The sequence below is a fragment of the Coregonus clupeaformis genome, unplaced genomic scaffold (assembly GCF_020615455.1).
Source record: "Coregonus clupeaformis isolate EN_2021a unplaced genomic scaffold, ASM2061545v1 scaf0170, whole genome shotgun sequence".
Classification (NCBI taxonomy): Eukaryota; Metazoa; Chordata; class Actinopteri; order Salmoniformes; family Salmonidae; genus Coregonus; species Coregonus clupeaformis.
Window position 1 is genome coordinate 115,001 of NW_025533625.1, and position 18,095 is coordinate 133,095.

The 18,095-nt window shown below is 47.7% G+C and overlaps 1 protein-coding gene across 1 annotated transcript in view; it reads left to right on the top strand.

Annotated features, from left to right (window-relative positions):
• Window positions 1–17,271, top strand: part of mettl14 (methyltransferase 14, N6-adenosine-methyltransferase subun) — a 59,481-nt gene extending 42,210 nt beyond the window's left edge. The window contains exons 9-12 of the mRNA XM_045213899.1: window positions 13,071–13,187; window positions 13,606–13,816; window positions 14,880–14,972; window positions 16,985–17,271. Of these exons, the coding sequence (XP_045069834.1) occupies window positions 13,071–13,187; window positions 13,606–13,816; window positions 14,880–14,972; window positions 16,985–17,196 (633 nt within the window). The 3' untranslated portion in view covers window positions 17,197–17,271. The remainder of the gene's footprint in view (window positions 1–13,070; window positions 13,188–13,605; window positions 13,817–14,879; window positions 14,973–16,984) is intronic.
• The last annotated feature ends 824 nt before the right edge of the window (window positions 17,272–18,095 follow it).

Consider the following 18,095-nt stretch of genomic DNA (forward strand, 5'->3'; position numbering starts at 1 on the left):
CTGGCTAGTGTGGTTAACTGGCTAGTGTAGTTAACTGGCTAGTGTGGTTAACTGGCTAGTGTAGTGAACTGGCTAGTGTAGTGAACTGGCTAGTGTGGTGAACTGGCTAGTGTGGTTAACTGGCTAGTGTGGTGAACTGGCTAGTGTGGTGAACTGGCTAGTGTGGTGAACTGGCTAGTGTGGTGAACTGGCTAGTGTGGTGAACTGGCTAGTGTGGTGAACTGGCTAGTGTGGTGAACTGGCTAGTGTGGTGAACTGGCTAGTGTGGTTAACTGGCTAGTGTGGTGAACTGGCTAGTGTGGTTAACTGGCTAGTGTGGTTAACTGGCTAGTGTGGTTAACTGGCTAGTGTGGTTAACTGGCTAGTGTAGTTAACTGGCTAGTGTGGTTAACTGGCTAGTGTAGTTAACTGGCTAGTGTGGTTAACTGGCTAGTGTGGTTAACTGGCTAGTGTGGTTAACTGGCTAGTGTGGTTAACTGGCTAGTGTGAGTTAACTGGCTAGTGTGGTTAACTGGCTAGTGTAGTGAACTGGCTAGTGTAGTTAACTGGCTAGTGTGGTTAACTGGCTAGTGTGGTTAACTGGCTAGTGTGGTTAACTGGCTAGTGTGGTTAACTGGCCAGTGTAGTTAACTGGCTAGTGTGGTTAACTGGCTAGTGTAGTTAACTGGCTAGTGTAGTTAACTGGCTAGTGTGGTTAACTGGCTAGTGTGGTTAACTGGCTAGTGTGGTTAACTGGCTAGTGTAGTTAACTGGCTAGTGTAGTTAACTGGCTAGTGTGGTTAACTGGCTAGTGTGGTTAACTGGCTAGTGTGGTTAACTGGCTAGTGTAGTGAACTGGCTAGTGTGGTTAACTGGCTAGTGTGTTTAACTGGCTAGTGTGGTTACTGGTTAACTGGCTAGTGTGGTTAACTGGCTAGTGTGGTGAACTGGCTAGTGTGGTGAACTGGCTAGTGTGGTGAACTGGCTAGTGTGGTGAACTGGCTAGTGTGGTGAACTGGCTAGTGTGGTGAACTGGCTAGTGTGGTTAACTGGCTAGTGTGGTTAACTGGCTAGTGTAGTTAACTTGCTAGTGTAGTTAACTGGCTAGTGTGGTTAACTGGCTAGTGTGGTTAACTGGCTAGTGTAGTGAACTGGCTAGTGTAGTGAACTGGCTAGTGTAGTTAACTGGCTAGTGTAGTTAACTGGCTAGTGTGGTGAACTGGCTAGTGTGGTTAACTGGCTAGTGTGGTGAACTGGCTAGTGTGGTGAACTGGCTAGTGTGGTGAACTGGCTAGTGTGGTGAACTGGCTAGTGTGGTGAACTGGCTAGTGTGGTGAACTGGCTAGTGTGGTGAACTGGCTAGTGTGGTTAACTGGCTAGTGTGGTGAACTGGCTAGTGTGGTTAACTGGCTAGTGTGGTTAACTGGCTAGTGTGGTTAACTGGCTAGTGTGGTTAACTGGCTAGTGTAGTTAACTGGCTAGTGTGGTTAACTGGCTAGTGTAGTTAACTGGCTAGTGTAGTTAACTGGCTAGTGTGGTTAACTGGCTAGTGTGGTTAACTGGCTAGTGTGGTTAACTGGCTAGTGTAGTTAACTGGCTAGTGTGGTTAACTGGCTAGTGTAGTGAACTGGCTAGTGTAGTTAACTGGCTAGTGTGGTTAACTGGCTAGTGTGGTTAACTGGCTAGTGTGGTTAACTGGCTAGTGTGGTTAACTGGCTAGTGTAGTTAACTGGCTAGTGTGGTTAACTGGCTAGTGTAGTTAACTGGCTAGTGTAGTTAACTGGCTAGTGTGGTTAACTGGCTAGTGTGGTTAACTGGCTAGTGTGGTTAACTGGCTAGTGTAGTTAACTGGCTAGTGTAGTTAACTGGCTAGTGTGGTTAACTGGCTAGTGTGGTTAACTGGCTAGTGTGGTTAACTGGCTAGTGTAGTGAACTGGCTAGTGTGGTTAACTGGCTAGTGTGTTTAACTGGCTAGTGTGGTTACTGGTTAACTGGCTAGTGTGGTTAACTGGCTAGTGTGGTTAACTGGCTAGTGTGGTGAACTGGCTAGTGTGGTGAACTGGCTAGTGTGGTGAACTGGCTAGTGTGGTGAACTGGCTAGTGTGGTGAACTGGCTAGTGTGGTTAACTGGCTAGTGTGGTTAACTGGCTAGTGTAGTTAACTTGCTAGTGTAGTTAACTTGCTAGTGTGGTTAACTGGCTAGTGTGGTTAACTGGCTAGTGTAGTGAACTGGCTAGTGTAGTGAACTGGCTAGTGTAGTTAACTGGCTAGTGTAGTTAACTGGCTAGTGTAGTGAACTGGCTAGTGTGGTTAACTGGCTATTGTAGTTAACTGGCTAGTGTAGTTAACTGGCTAGTGTGGTTAACTGGCTAGTGTAGTTAACTGGCTAGTGTGGTTAACTGGCTAGTGTGGTTAACTGGCTAGTGTGGTTAACTGGCTAGTGTAGTTAACTGGCTAGTGTAGTGAACTGGCTAGTGTAGTTAACTGGCTAGTGTAGTTAACTGGCTAGTGTGGTTAACTGGCTAGTGTAGTGAACTGGCTAGTGTAGTTAACTGGCTAGTGTGGTGAACTGGCTAGTGTGGTTAACTGGCTAGTGTGGTGAACTGGCTAGTGTAGTTAACTGGCTAGTGTGGTTAACTGGCTAGTGTGGTTAACTGGCTAGTGTGGTTAACTGGCTAGTGTAGTTAACTGGCTAGTGTGGTTAACTGGCTAGTGTGTTTAACTGGCTAGTGTGTTTAACTGGCTAGTGTGGTTAACTGGCTAGTGTGGTTAACTGGCTAGTGTAGTTAACTGGCTAGTGTAGTTAACTGGCTAGTGTGGTTAACTGGCTAGTGTGGTTAACTGGCTAGTGTAGTTAACTGGCTAGTGTAGTGAACTGGCTAGTGTAGTTAACTGGCTAGTGTAGTTAACTGGCTAGTGTGGTTAACTGGCTAGTGTAGTGAACTGGCTAGTGTAGTTAACTGGCTAGTGTGGTTAACTGGCTAGTGTAGTTAACTGGCTAGTGTAGTTAACTGGCTAGTGTGGTTAACTGGCTAGTGTGGTTAACTGGCTAGTGTAGTTAACTGGCTAGTGTAGTAGACTGGCTAGTGTGGTTAACTGGCTAGTGTAGTTAACTGGCTAGTGTGGTTAACTGGCTAGTGTAGTTAACTGGCTAGTGTAGTTATCTGGCTAGTGTGGTTAACTGGCTAGTGTAGTTAACTGGCTAGTGTAGTTAACTGGCTAGTGTAGTGAACTGGCTAGTGTAGTTAACTGGCTAGTGTGGTTAACTGGCTAGGTAGTGTAGTTAACTGGCTAGTGTGGTTAACTGGCTAGTGTAGTTAACTGGCTAGTGTGGTTAACTGGCTAGTGTGGTTAACTGGCTAGTGTGGTTAACTGGCTAGTGTGGTTAACTGGCTAGTGTAGTGAACTGGCTAGTGTAGTTAACTGGCTAGTGTAGTTAACTGGCTAGTGTGGTTAACTGGCTAGTGTAGTGAACTGGCTAGTGTGGTGAACTGGCTAGTGTGGTGAACTGGCTAGTGTGGTTAACTGGCTAGTGTGGTTAACTGGCTAGTGTGGTTAACTGGCTAGTGTGGTTAACTGGCTAGTGTGGTTAACTGGCTAGTGTGGTGAACTGGCTAGTGTAGTGAACTGGCTAGTGTAGTTAACTGGCTAGTGTGGTTAACTGGCTAGTGTAGTTAACTGGCTAGTGTGGTTAACTGGCTAGTGTGGTTAACTGGCTAGTTTGGTTAACTGGCTAGTGTAGTTAACTGGCTAGTGTAGTTAACTGGCTAGTGTGGTTAACTGGCTAGTGTGGTTAACTGGCTAGTGTAGTTAACTGGCTAGTGTAGTGAACTGGCTAGTGTAGTTAACTGGCTAGTGTAGTTAACTGGCTAGTGTGGTTAACTGGCTAGTGTAGTGAACTGGCTAGTGTAGTTAACTGGCTAGTGTGGTTAACTGGCTAGTGTAGTTAACTGGCTAGTGTGGTTAACTGGCTAGTGTGGTTAACTGGCTAGTGTGGTTAACTGGCTAGTGTGGTTAACTGGCTAGTGTAGTTAACTGGCTAGTGTGGTTAACTGGCTAGTGTGGTTAACTGGCTAGTGTGGTTAACTGGCTAGTGTAGTTAACTGGCTAGTGTGGTTAACTGGCTAGTGTAGTTAACTGGCTAGTGTAGTTAACTGGCAGTGTGGTTAACTGGCTAGTGTAGTTAACTGGCTAGTGTAGTTAACTGGCTAGTGTAGTTAACTGGCTAGTGTGGTTAACTGGCTAGTGTGGTTAACTGGCTAGTGTAGTTAACTGGCTAGTGTGGTTAACTGGCTAGTGTAGTTAACTGGCTAGTGTGGTTAACTGGCTAGTGTGGTTAACTGGCTAGTGTGGTTAACTGGCTAGTGTAGTTAACTGGCTAGTGTGGTTAACTGGCTAGTGTAGTTAACTGGCTAGTGTGGTTAACTGGCTAGTGTGGTTAACTGGCTAGTGTGGTTAACTGGCTAGTGTAGTTAACTGGCTAGTGTAGTAAACTGGCTAGTGTGGTTAACTGGCTAGTGTAGTAAACTGGCTAGTGTGGTTAACTGGCTAGTGTGGTTAACTGGCTAGTGTGGTTAACTGGCTAGTGTGGTTAACTGGCTAGTGTAGTAAACTGGCTAGTGTGGTTAACTGGCTAGTGTGGTTAACTGGCTAGTGTGGTTAACTGGCTAGTGTAGTAAACTGGCTAGTGTGGTTAACTGGCTAGTGTGGTTAACTGGCTAGTGTGGTTAACTGGCTAGTGTGTAGTTAACTGGCTAGTGTGGTTAACTGGCTAGTGTGGTTAACTGGCTAGTGTGGTTAACTGGCTAGTGTGGTTAACTGGCTAGTGTGGTTAACTGGCTAGTGTGGTTAACTGGCTAGTGTGGTTAACTGGCTAGTGTGGTTAACTGGCTAGTGTGGTTAACTGGCTAGTGTAGTTAACTGGCTAGTGTGGTTAACTGGCTAGTGTGGTTAACTGGCTAGTGTGGTTAACTGGCTAGTGTAGTTAACTGGCTAGTGTAGTTAACTGGCTAGTGTGGTTAACTGGCTAGTGTAGTTAACTGGCTAGTGTAGTTAACTGGCTAGTGTAGTTAACTGGCTAGTGTGGTTAACTGGCTAGTGTAGTTAACTGGCTAGTGTAGTTAACTGGCTAGTGTGGTTAACTGGCTAGTGTGGTTAACTGGCTAGTGTGGTTAACTGGCTAGTGTGTTAACTGGCTAGTGTGGTTAACTGGCTAGTGTGGTTAACTGGCTAGTGTGGTTAACTGGCTAGTGTAGTTAACTGGCTAGTGTGGTTAACTGGCTAGTGTGGTTAACTGGCTAGTGTGGTTAACTGGCTAGTGTAGTTAACTGGCTAGTGTGGTTAACTGGCTAGTGTGGTTAACTGGCTAGTGTAGTTAACTGGCTAGTGTAGTTAACTGGCTAGTGTGGTTAACTGGCTAGTGTAGTGAACTGGCTAGTGTTGTGAACTGGCTAGTGTGGTTAACTGGCTAGTGTGGTTAACTGGCTAGTGTAGTTAACTGGCTAGTGTAGTGAACTGGCTAGTGTGGTTAACTGGCTAGTGTGGTTAACTGGCTAGTGTGGTTAACTGGCTAGTGTGGTTAACTGGCTAGTGTAGTTAACTGGCTAGTGTGGTTAACTGGCTAGTGTAGTGAACTGGCTAGTGTAGTGAACTGGCTAGTGTGGTGAACTGGCTAGTGTGGTTAACTGGCTAGTGTGGTGAACTGGCTAGTGTGGTGAACTGGCTAGTGTGGTGAACTGGCTAGTGTGGTGAACTGGCTAGTGTGGTGAACTGGCTAGTGTGGTGAACTGGCTAGTGTGGTGAACTGGCTAGTGTGGTTAACTGGCTAGTGTGGTGAACTGGCTAGTGTGGTTAACTGGCTAGTGTGGTTAACTGGCTAGTGTGGTTAACTGGCTAGTGTGGTTAACTGGCTAGTGTGGTTAACTGGCTAGTGTAGTTAACTGGCTAGTGTAGTTAACTGGCTAGTGTGGTTAACTGGCTAGTGTGGTTAACTGGCTAGTGTGGTTAACTGGCTAGTGTGGTTAACTGGCTAGTGTAGTTAACTGGCTAGTGTGGTTAACTGGCTAGTGTAGTGAACTGGCTAGTGTAGTTAACTGGCTAGTGTGGTTAACTGGCTAGTGTGGTTAACTGGCTAGTGTGGTTAACTGGCTAGTGTGGTTAACTGGCTAGTGTAGTTAACTGGCTAGTGTGGTTAACTGGCTAGTGTAGTTAACTGGCTAGTGTAGTTAACTGGCTAGTGTGGTTAACTGGCTAGTGTGGTTAACTGGCTAGTGTGGTTAACTGGCTAGTGTAGTTAACTGGCTAGTGTAGTTAACTGGCTAGTGTGGTTAACTGGCTAGTGTGGTTAACTGGCTAGTGTAGTGAACTGGCTAGTGTGGTTAACTGGCTAGTGTGTTTAACTGGCTAGTGTGGTTACTGGTTAACTGGCTAGTGTGGTTAACTGGCTAGTGTGGTGAACTGGCTAGTGTGGTGAACTGGCTAGTGTGGTGAACTGGCTAGTGTGGTGAACTGGCTAGTGTGGTGAACTGGCTAGTGTGGTGAACTGGCTAGTGTGGTTAACTGGCTAGTGTGGTTAACTGGCTAGTGTAGTTAACTTGCTAGTGTAGTTAACTGGCTAGTGTGGTTAACTGGCTAGTGTGGTTAACTGGCTAGTGTAGTGAACTGGCTAGTGTAGTGAACTGGCTAGTGTAGTTAACTGGCTAGTGTAGTTAACTGGCTAGTGTGGTGAACTGGCTAGTGTGGTTAACTGGCTAGTGTGGTGAACTGGCTAGTGTGGTGAACTGGCTAGTGTGGTGAACTGGCTAGTGTGGTGAACTGGCTAGTGTGGTGAACTGGCTAGTGTGGTGAACTGGCTAGTGTGGTGAACTGGCTAGTGTGGTGAACTGGCTAGTGTGGTTAACTGGCTAGTGTGGTGAACTGGCTAGTGTGGTGAACTGGCTAGTGTGGTGAACTGGCTAGTGTGGTGAACTGGCTAGTGTGGTGAACTGGCTAGTGTGGTGAACTGGCTAGTGTGGTGAACTGGCTAGTGTGGTGAACTGGCTAGTGTGGTTAACTGGCTAGTGTGGTGAACTGGCTAGTGTGGTTAACTGGCTAGTGTGGTTAACTGGCTAGTGTGGTTAACTGGCTAGTGTGGTTAACTGGCTAGTGTAGTTAACTGGCTAGTGTGGTTAACTGGCTAGTGTAGTTAACTGGCTAGTGTAGTTAACTGGCTAGTGTGGTTAACTGGCTAGTGTGGTTAACTGGCTAGTGTGGTTAACTGGCTAGTGTGGTTAACTGGCTAGTGTAGTTAACTGGCTAGTGTGGTTAACTGGCTAGTGTAGTGAACTGGCTAGTGTAGTTAACTGGCTAGTGTGGTTAACTGGCTAGTGTGGTTAACTGGCTAGTGTGGTTAACTGGCTAGTGTGGTTAACTGGCTAGTGTAGTTAACTGGCTAGTGTGGTTAACTGGCTAGTGTAGTTAACTGGCTAGTGTAGTTAACTGGCTAGTGTGGTTAACTGGCTAGTGTGGTTAACTGGCTAGTGTGGTTAACTGGCTAGTGTAGTTAACTGGCTAGTGTAGTTAACTGGCTAGTGTGGTTAACTGGCTAGTGTGGTTAACTGGCTAGTGTAGTGAACTGGCTAGTGTGGTTAACTGGCTAGTGTGTTTAACTGGCTAGTGTGGTTACTGGTTAACTGGCTAGTGTGGTTAACTGGCTAGTGTGGTGAACTGGCTAGTGTGGTGAACTGGCTAGTGTGGTGAACTGGCTAGTGTGGTGAACTGGCTAGTGTGGTGAACTGGCTAGTGTGGTTAACTGGCTAGTGTGGTTAACTGGCTAGTGTAGTTAACTTGCTAGTGTAGTTAACTGGCTAGTGTGGTTAACTGGCTAGTGTGGTTAACTGGCTAGTGTAGTGAACTGGCTAGTGTAGTGAACTGGCTAGTGTAGTTAACTGGCTAGTGTAGTTAACTGGCTAGTGTGGTGAACTGGCTAGTGTGGTTAACTGGCTAGTGTGGTGAACTGGCTAGTGTGGTGAACTGGCTAGTGTGGTGAACTGGCTAGTGTGGTGAACTGGCTAGTGTGGTGAACTGGCTAGTGTGGTGAACTGGCTAGTGTGGTGAACTGGCTAGTGTGGTGAACTGGCTAGTGTGGTGAACTGGCTAGTGTGGTGAACTGGCTAGTGTGGTTAACTGGCTAGTGTGGTTAACTGGCTAGTGTGGTTAACTGGCTAGTGTGGTTAACTGGCTAGTGTAGTTAACTGGCTAGTGTGGTTAACTGGCTAGTGTAGTTAACTGGCTAGTGTAGTTAACTGGCTAGTGTGGTTAACTGGCTAGTGTGGTTAACTGGCTAGTGTGGTTAACTGGCTAGTGTAGTTAACTGGCTAGTGTGGTTAACTGGCTAGTGTAGTGAACTGGCTAGTGTAGTTAACTGGCTAGTGTGGTTAACTGGCTAGTGTGGTTAACTGGCTAGTGTGGTTAACTGGCTAGTGTGGTTAACTGGCTAGTGTGGTTAACTGGCTAGTGTAGTTAACTGGCTAGTGTAGTTAACTGGCTAGTGTGGTTAACTGGCTAGTGTGGTTAACTGGCTAGTGTGGTTAACTGGCTAGTGTAGTTAACTGGCTAGTGTAGTTAACTGGCTAGTGTGGTTAACTGGCTAGTGTGGTTAACTGGCTAGTGTGGTTAACTGGCTAGTGTAGTGAACTGGCTAGTGTGGTTAACTGGCTAGTGTGTTTAACTGGCTAGTGTGGTTACTGGTTAACTGGCTAGTGTGGTTAACTGGCTAGTGTGGTTAACTGGCTAGTGTGGTGAACTGGCTAGTGTGGTGAACTGGCTAGTGTGGTGAACTGGCTAGTGTGGTGAACTGGCTAGTGTGGTGAACTGGCTAGTGTGGTTAACTGGCTAGTGTGGTTAACTGGCTAGTGTAGTTAACTTGCTAGTGTAGTTAACTGGCTAGTGTGGTTAACTGGCTAGTGTGGTTAACTGGCTAGTGTAGTGAACTGGCTAGTGTAGTGAACTGGCTAGTGTAGTTAACTGGCTAGTGTAGTTAACTGGCTAGTGTAGTGAACTGGCTAGTGTGGTTAACTGGCTATTGTAGTTAACTGGCTAGTGTAGTTAACTGGCTAGTGTGGTTAACTGGCTAGTGTAGTTAACTGGCTAGTGTGGTTAACTGGCTAGTGTGGTTAACTGGCTAGTGTAGTTAACTGGCTAGTGTAGTGAACTGGCTAGTGTAGTTAACTGGCTAGTGTAGTTAACTGGCTAGTGTGGTTAACTGGCTAGTGTAGTGAACTGGCTAGTGTAGTTAACTGGCTAGTGTGGTGAACTGGCTAGTGTGGTTAACTGGCTAGTGTGGTGAACTGGCTAGTGTAGTTAACTGGCTAGTGTGGTTAACTGGCTAGTGTGGTTAACTGGCTAGTGTGGTTAACTGGCTAGTGTAGTTAACTGGCTAGTGTGGTTAACTGGCTAGTGTGTTTAACTGGCTAGTGTGTTTAACTGGCTAGTGTGGTTAACTGGCTAGTGTGGTTAACTGGCTAGTGTAGTTAACTGGCTAGTGTAGTTAACTGGCTAGTGTGGTTAACTGGCTAGTGTGGTTAACTGGCTAGTGTAGTTAACTGGCTAGTGTAGTGAACTGGCTAGTGTAGTTAACTGGCTAGTGTAGTTAACTGGCTAGTGTGGTTAACTGGCTAGTGTAGTGAACTGGCTAGTGTAGTTAACTGGCTAGTGTGGTTAACTGGCTAGTGTAGTTAACTGGCTAGTGTAGTTAACTGGCTAGTGTGGTTAACTGGCTAGTGTGGTTAACTGGCTAGTGTAGTTAACTGGCTAGTGTAGTAGACTGGCTAGTGTGGTTAACTGGCTAGTGTAGTTAACTGGCTAGTGTGGTTAACTGGCTAGTGTAGTTAACTGGCTAGTGTAGTTATCTGGCTAGTGTGGTTAACTGGCTAGTGTAGTTAACTGGCTAGTGTAGTTAACTGGCTAGTGTAGTGAACTGGCTAGTGTAGTTAACTGGCTAGTGTGGTTAACTGGCTAGTGTAGTTAACTGGCTAGTGTAGTTAACTGGCTAGTGTGGTTAACTGGCTAGTGTAGTTAACTGGCTAGTGTGGTTAACTGGCTAGTGTGGTTAACTGGCTAGTGTGGTTAACTGGCTAGTGTGGTTAACTGGCTAGTGTAGTGAACTGGCTAGTGTAGTTAACTGGCTAGTGTAGTTAACTGGCTAGTGTGGTTAACTGGCTAGTGTAGTGAACTGGCTAGTGTAGTTAACTGGCTAGTGTGGTGAACTGGCTAGTGTGGTGAACTGGCTAGTGTGGTTAACTGGCTAGTGTGGTTAACTGGCTAGTGTGGTTAACTGGCTAGTGTGGTTAACTGGCTAGTGTGGTTAACTGGCTAGTGTGGTGAACTGGCTAGTGTAGTGAACTGGCTAGTGTAGTTAACTGGCTAGTGTGGTTAACTGGCTAGTGTAGTTAACTGGCTAGTGTGGTTAACTGGCTAGTGTGGTTAACTGGCTAGTTTGGTTAACTGGCTAGTGTAGTTAACTGGCTAGTGTAGTTAACTGGCTAGTGTGGTTAACTGGCTAGTGTGGTTAACTGGCTAGTGTAGTTAACTGGCTAGTGTAGTGAACTGGCTAGTGTAGTTAACTGGCTAGTGTAGTTAACTGGCTAGTGTGGTTAACTGGCTAGTGTAGTGAACTGGCTAGTGTAGTTAACTGGCTAGTGTGGTTAACTGGCTAGTGTAGTTAACTGGCTAGTGTGGTTAACTGGCTAGTGTGGTTAACTGGCTAGTGTGGTTAACTGGCTAGTGTGGTTAACTGGCTAGTGTAGTTAACTGGCTAGTGTGGTTAACTGGCTAGTGTGGTTAACTGGCTAGTGTGGTTAACTGGCTAGTGTAGTTAACTGGCTAGTGTGGTTAACTGGCTAGTGTAGTTAACTGGCTAGTGTAGTTAACTGGCTAGTGTGGTTAACTGGCTAGTGTAGTTAACTGGCTAGTGTAGTTAACTGGCTAGTGTAGTTAACTGGCTAGTGTGGTTAACTGGCTAGTGTGGTTAACTGGCTAGTGTGGTTAACTGGCTAGTGTAGTTAACTGGCTAGTGTAGTTAACTGGCTAGTGTGGTTAACTGGCTAGTGTAGTTAACTGGCTAGTGTGGTTAACTGGCTAGTGTGGTTAACTGGCTAGTGTGGTTAACTGGCTAGTGTAGTTAACTGGCTAGTGTGGTTAACTGGCTAGTGTAGTTAACTGGCTAGTGTGGTTAACTGGCTAGTGTGGTTAACTGGCTAGTGTGGTTAACTGGCTAGTGTAGTTAACTGGCTAGTGTAGTAAACTGGCTAGTGTGGTTAACTGGCTAGTGTAGTAAACTGGCTAGTGTGGTTAACTGGCTAGTGTGGTTAACTGGCTAGTGTGGTTAACTGGCTAGTGTAGTAAACTGGCTAGTGTGGTTAACTGGCTAGTGTGGTTAACTGGCTAGTGTGGTTAACTGGCTAGTGTAGTAAACTGGCTAGTGTGGTTAACTGGCTAGTGTGGTTAACTGGCTAGTGTGGTTAACTGGCTAGTGTGGTTAACTGGCTAGTGTAGTTAACTGGCTAGTGTGGTTAACTGGCTAGTGTGGTTAACTGGCTAGTGTGGTTAACTGGCTAGTGTAGTTAACTGGCTAGTGTGGTTAACTGGCTAGTGTGGTTAACTGGCTAGTGTAGTGAACTGGCTAGTGTAGTTAACTGGCTAGTGTAGTTAACTGGCTAGTGTAGTTAACTGGCTAGTGTGGTTAACTGGCTAGTGTAGTTAACTGGCTAGTGTGGTTAACTGGCTAGTGTGGTTAACTGGCTAGTGTGGTTACCTGGCTAGTGTGGTTAACTGGCTAGTGTGGTTACCTGGCTAGTGTAGTTAACTGGCTAGTGTAGTTAACTGGCTAGTGTGGTTAACTGGCTAGTGTGGTTACCTGGCTAGTGTGGTTAACTGGCTAGTGTGGTTACCTGGCTAGTGTAGTTAACTGGCTAGTGTAGTTAACTGGCTAGTGTGGTTAACTGGCTAGTGTGGTTAACTGGCTAGTGTAGTGAACTGGCTAGTGTGGTTAACTGGCTAGTGTAGTTAACTGGCTAGTGTGGTTAACTGGCTAGTGTAGTTAACTGGCTAGTGTAGTGAACTGGCTAGTGTAGTTAACTGGCTAGTGTGGTTAACTGGCTAGTGTGGTTAACTGGCTAGTGTAGTTAACTGGCTAGTGTGGTTAACTGGCTAGTGTAGTTAACTGGCTAGTGTAGTTAACTGGCTAGTGTAGTTAACTGGCTAGTGTAGTTAACTGGCTAGTGTGGTTAACTGGCTAGTGTGGTTAACTGGCTATTGTAGTTAACTGGCTAGTGTGGTTAACTGGCTAGTGTAGTTAACTGGCTAGTGTAGTAAACTGGCTAGTGTAGTAAACTGGCTAGTGTAGTTAACTGGCTAGTGTAGTTAACTGGCTAGTGTAGTAAACTGGCTAGTGTAGTAAACTGGCTAGTGTAGTTAACTGGCTAGTGTAGTTAACTGGGAGTCATTTCATTACAGGTATCCTTTTAAATTGTATATTTTTGAATGAAACTGGACCTCAAGTTTGAAACACAAAAACACAATCAACTCTCCCCCTCCACCCTCTCCCCCCTCCACCCTCTCCCTCCTCCACCCTCTCTCCCTCCTCTATCCCCCCTCCTCCCTCTCTCTCTCCTCTATCCCCCCTCCTCCCTCTCCCCTCCTCCCTCCCCCCTCCACCCTCTCCCCCTCCACCCTCTCCCCCTCCACCCTCTCCCCCTCCACCCTCTCTCCTTCCTCTCCCTCTTCTCCACCCTCTCTCCCTCCTCCCTCTCCCCCTCCACCCTCTCCCCCTCCACCCTCTCTCCCTCCTCCACCCTCTCTCCCTCCTCCACCCTCTCTCCCTCCTCCACCCTCTACCCTCTCTCCCTCCTCCACCCTCTCACCCCCTCCACCACCCTCTCACCCCCTCCACCCTCTCCTTCCTCTCCTCCTCCACCCTCTCTCTCCTCTCCTCTCCTCTCCTCTCCTTCCTCTCTCCCTCCTCTCCCCCTCTCCTTCCTCTCCCTCCTCCTTCCTCTCTCCCCCTCCACCCTCCCCTTCCTCTCCCCCCTCCACCCTCTCTACCTCCTCCACAGTGTCTGAGAAAGTGGGGTTTCAGGCGTTGTGAGGATATCTGTTGGATCAAGACCAACAAGAACAACCCTGGAAAGACCAAAACCCTCGACCCTAAAGCTGTGTTTCAGAGGACCAAGGTAACACACACTATGTCACACACATTGTGACACACACACCGTGACACCACACCAATGTATTACCATTATTTCTCACCCTCTTATTTCTACACCTCCTCCCTCCCCCTTCCTCTCTCCCCTCCTCTCTCTCCTCCTCTCCTTACTCCCCCCCTCCCCCCTCCCCTCCTCTCTCCCCCATCCTCTCTCCTCCTCTCCTTACTCCCCCCTCCCTCCTCTCTCTTCCCCCTCCTCTCTCTCCTCTCCTTACTCCCCCCTCCCTCCCCTCCTCCCTCCCCTCCTCTCTCTCCTCCTCTCCTCCCCCCTCCCTCCCCTCCTCTCCTCTCCTTACTCCCCCTCCCTCCTCTCTCTTCCCCCTCCTCTCTCTCCCCCCTCCTCTCTCTCCTCCTCTCCTCCCCTCCCCCCTCCCTCCCCCCTCTAGGAACACTGCCTGATGGGTATTAAAGGGACAGTCAGGCGGTCTACAGATGGTGATTTCATCCATGCTAACGTGGACATAGACCTGATTATTACCGAGGAACCTGAGATCGGGAATGTGGAGAAGCCTGTGGAGATATTCCACATTATAGAACACTTCTGTCTGGGGAGGCGTCGACTCCACCTGTTTGGACGAGACTCTACCATCAGACCAGGTGGGTCACACCAATGACTGTTTACATGAATGGACGAAGCCATTGATCGATCACGTGACACCCATTCATTCCTATGTGAAGACTCAATCGTGCATTGAAGCCAAGCGACGTGGGTTAAAGATGGCGGCTCACGGAGACAGGACGTGAGCAGTTTTGAGCTTCTCCAGGAAGTGACGTTGCAGGCTAGCTCAGTGCTGCCCCCTCTCATTGAGGCAGACCGGGGTACTGCATGCAGCCGTTAGCAACTCTATTATTCTTACAACCTCTTCTGTGTGCGCGATTTTTAAATAATCGGTGTAAGGACATCTGGTGTATTACAAGCAATTATTGGTACCATGATTGTCTTCAATTATATCTTTTATTTCCACGAAGCTTGACCACAAAGATTGCACATTTTTTTCATTCACTATAATGGGGGATCCTGTTTTCTGCTGACATTGCCTGCAGTACCGCGGTCGGCTTTGACCTTTGGTGGCTTCGATGAGAGGGGGCAGTCGTTCTCCCCTGGGTCTCCACACACACACACACACACACACACACACACACACACACACACAGACACACACACACACGGAATGAAGAGGGAATAAGCAGGAAGTCTGGAATCCTCTGAACATGATTTCTGTAAAACCTGGGAATTTGGGGAAAGTTAGCAGAATTCTCCAACCCTAATTCAGAAACAGGAGGACTCTATATTTAGGATCTATTGTTGTGATCTTGTTGTTGTTGTTGTTACATTTCTCTCTCCCCCTCCCCCCTCTTTCTCTCTCCCCCTCCCCTCTCTCTCTCTCCCCTCCCCCCTCTTTCTCTCTCCCCCTTTCTCTCTCCCCCTCCCCCCTCTTTCTCTCTCCCCCTCCCCCCCCTTTCTCTCCCCCTCCCCCATCCCATCTCTCTCCCCCCTCCCCACACTCTCTCTCCCCCCTCCCCACTCTCTCGCTCCCCCTCCCCACTCTCTCTCTCCCCCTCCCCCACTCTCCCCCTCCCTCCCCACTCCCTCCCTCCCCCCTCTCGCTCCCTCCTCTCCTCCATCTCCCCCTCCCTCCCCCCCTCTCTCTCTCTCCAGGGTGGTTGACAGTAGGTCCTACTCTGACCAACAGTAACTTCAACTCAGAGGCTTACTCCTCCCACTTCTCAATCACACAGTCCCACCTCTCAGGTAGGACCTTACACACACACACCACACACACACACACACACACACACCACACACACCACACACACACACACACACCACACACACACACACACACAACAGACACACTCACATCCACTCTCACCTCTCAGGTAGGACCTTACACACACACACCACACACACACACACACACACACACACACACACACACACACACACACACACACACACACACACACACACACACACACACACAACATACACACTCACATCCACTCTCACCTCTCAGGTAGGACCTTACACACACACCACACACACACAACATACACACTCACATCCACTCTCACCTCTCAGTTAGGTCCTTACACACACTGATCTTTCTTGTCTGTCCTCTTGTTCTGTCCTCATCTCTTCTCCTCTCTCTGTTCTATAATGAATCCCTCTGTTCTCTCCTCTTGGTGTGTCCATCTCTCTCTCTCTGTTCTATAATGAATCCCTCTGTTCTCTCCTCTTGGTGTGTCCATCTCTCTCTCTGTTCTATAATGAATCCCTCTGTTCTCTCCTCTTGGTGTGTCCATCTCTCTCTGTTCTATAATGAATCCCTCTGTTCTCTCCTCTTGGTGTGTCCATCTCTCTCTCTCTGTTCTATAATGAATCCCTCTGTTCTCTCCTCTTGGTGTGTCCATCTCTCTCTCTGTTCTATAATGAATCCCTCTGTTCTCTCCTCTTGGTGTGTCCATCTCTCTCTCTGTTCTATAATGAATCCCTCTGTTCTCTCCTCTTGGTGTGTCCATCTCTCTCTCTGTTCTATAATGAATCCCTCTGTTCTCTCCTCTTGGTGTGTCCATCTCTCTCTCTCTGTTCTATAATGAATCCCTCTGTTCTCTCCTCTTGGTGTGTCCATCTCTCTCTCTCTGTTCTATAATGAATCCCTCTGTTCTCTCCTCTTGGTGTGTCCATCTCTCTCTCTGTTCTATAATGAATCCCTCTGTTCTCTCCTCTTGGTGTGTCCATCTCTCTCTCTGTTCTATAATGAATCCCTCTGTTCTCTCCTCTTGGTGTGTCCATCTCTCTCTCTGTTCTATAATGAATCCCTCTGTTCTCTCCTCTTGGTGTGTCCATCTCTCTCTCTCTGTTCTATAATGAATCCCTCTGTTCTCTCCTCTTGGTGTGTCCATCTCTCTCTCTGTTCTATAATGAATCCCTCTGTTCTCTCCTCTTGGTGTGTCCATCTCTCTCTCTGTTCTATAATGAATCCCTCTGTTCTCTCCTCTTGGTGTGTCCATCTCTCTCTGTTCTATAATGAATCCCTCTGTTCTCTCCTCTTGGTGTGTCCATCTCTCTCTCTCTGTTCTATAATGAATCCCTCTGTTCTCTCCTCTTGGTGTGTCCATCTCTCTCTGTTCTATAATGAATCCCTCTGTTCTCTCCTCTTGGTGTGTCCATCTCTCTCTCTCTGTTCTATAATGAATCCCTCTGTTCTCTCCTCTTGGTGTGTCCATCTCTCTCTCTCTGTTCTATAATGAATCCCTCTGTTCTCTCCTCTTGGTGTGTCCATCTCTCTCTCTGTTCTATAATGAATCCCTCTGTTCTCTCCTCTTGGTGTGTCCATCTCTCTCTCTGTTCTATAATGAATCCCTCTGTTCTCTCCTCTTGGTGTGTCCATCTCTCTCTCTGTTCTATAATGAATCCCTCTGTTCTCTCCTCTTGGTGTGTCCATCTCTCTCTCTCTGTTCTATAATGAATCCCTCTGTTCTCTCCTCTTGGTGTGTCCATCTCTCTCTCTGTTCTATAATGAATCCCTCTGTTCTCTCCTCTTGGTGTGTCCATCTCTCTCTCTGTTCTATAATGAATCCCTCTGTTCTCTCCTCTTGGTGTGTCCATCTCTCTCTCTGTTCTATAATGAATCCCTCTGTTCTCTCCTCTTGGTGTGTCCATCTCTCTCTCTCTGTTCTATAATGAATCCCTCTGTTCTCTCCTCTTGGTGTGTCCATCTCTCTCTGTTCTATAATGAATCCCTCTGTTCTCTCCTCCAGGCTGTACAGAGGAGATAGAACGTCTGCGTCCCAAGTCTCCTCCCTCCAAGCTGAAGTCAGACCGTGGAGGAGGGTCATCCCGGGGGGGGCGGGGGGGTCCTAACGCCGGCCGGGGGGGGGACAGGGGCCGGGAGAGGAACAGGTCCTTTAGGGGGGACAGGGGAGGGTTCAGGGGGCGGGGGGGTCCGCACCGGGGGTTCCCACCTCGCTAGGATGGACAGACAGACGGATTATACTGGGCTCTGGTCCCGAGTGGCGCAGTGGTCTAAGGCACTGCATTGCAGTGCTAGCTGTGCCACTAGAGATCCTGGTTCGAGTCCAGGCTCTGTCGCAGCCGGCCGCAACCAGGAGACCCATGGGGCGGCGCACAATTGGTCCAGTGTCGTCCAAGGTAGGGGAGGGTTTGGCCGGCAGGGATGTGGATTCGTTTCCCACGGGGGGCCAGTATGAAAAAAATAAAAAATAAAAAAATGTATGTACTCACTAACTGTAAGTCGCTCTGGATAAGAGCGTCTGCTAAATGACTGAAATGTAAAATGAAATGTAGAGATGGTCACACGCACATTAACACTGGCTGCATTCATATTCTCTACCCTTGTCCAGAAGTGTACACTCCTTCACTTCCCCCTCATGCATTTATAATGATTGGGTTGGTGTAAGCATGGCTGGGAGGGAGTTTCCACTATGTTCCTCACACCTGTCCATTCCTTTTAAATCCATGAGGGGGGAGTGAACAAGGGCACACTTCAGGGGAAGGGTTGAAAGTAGCCACTCCCACCTCTTACACACACACACACACACACACACACACACACACACACACACACACACACACACACACACACACACACACACACACATACACACACACACAGACACACACACACACACACACACACACCTAGATGGATGGAGGGTTCTAGATGGATGGAGGGTTCTAGGTGGATGGAGGGTTCTAGGTGGATGGAGGGTTCTAGGTGGATGGAGGGTTCTAGGTGGATGGAGGGTTCTAGATGGATGGAGGGTTCTAGGTGGATGGAGGGTTCTAGGTGGATGAAGGGTTCTAGATGGATGGAGGGTTCTAGGTGGATGGAGGGTTCTAGATGGATGG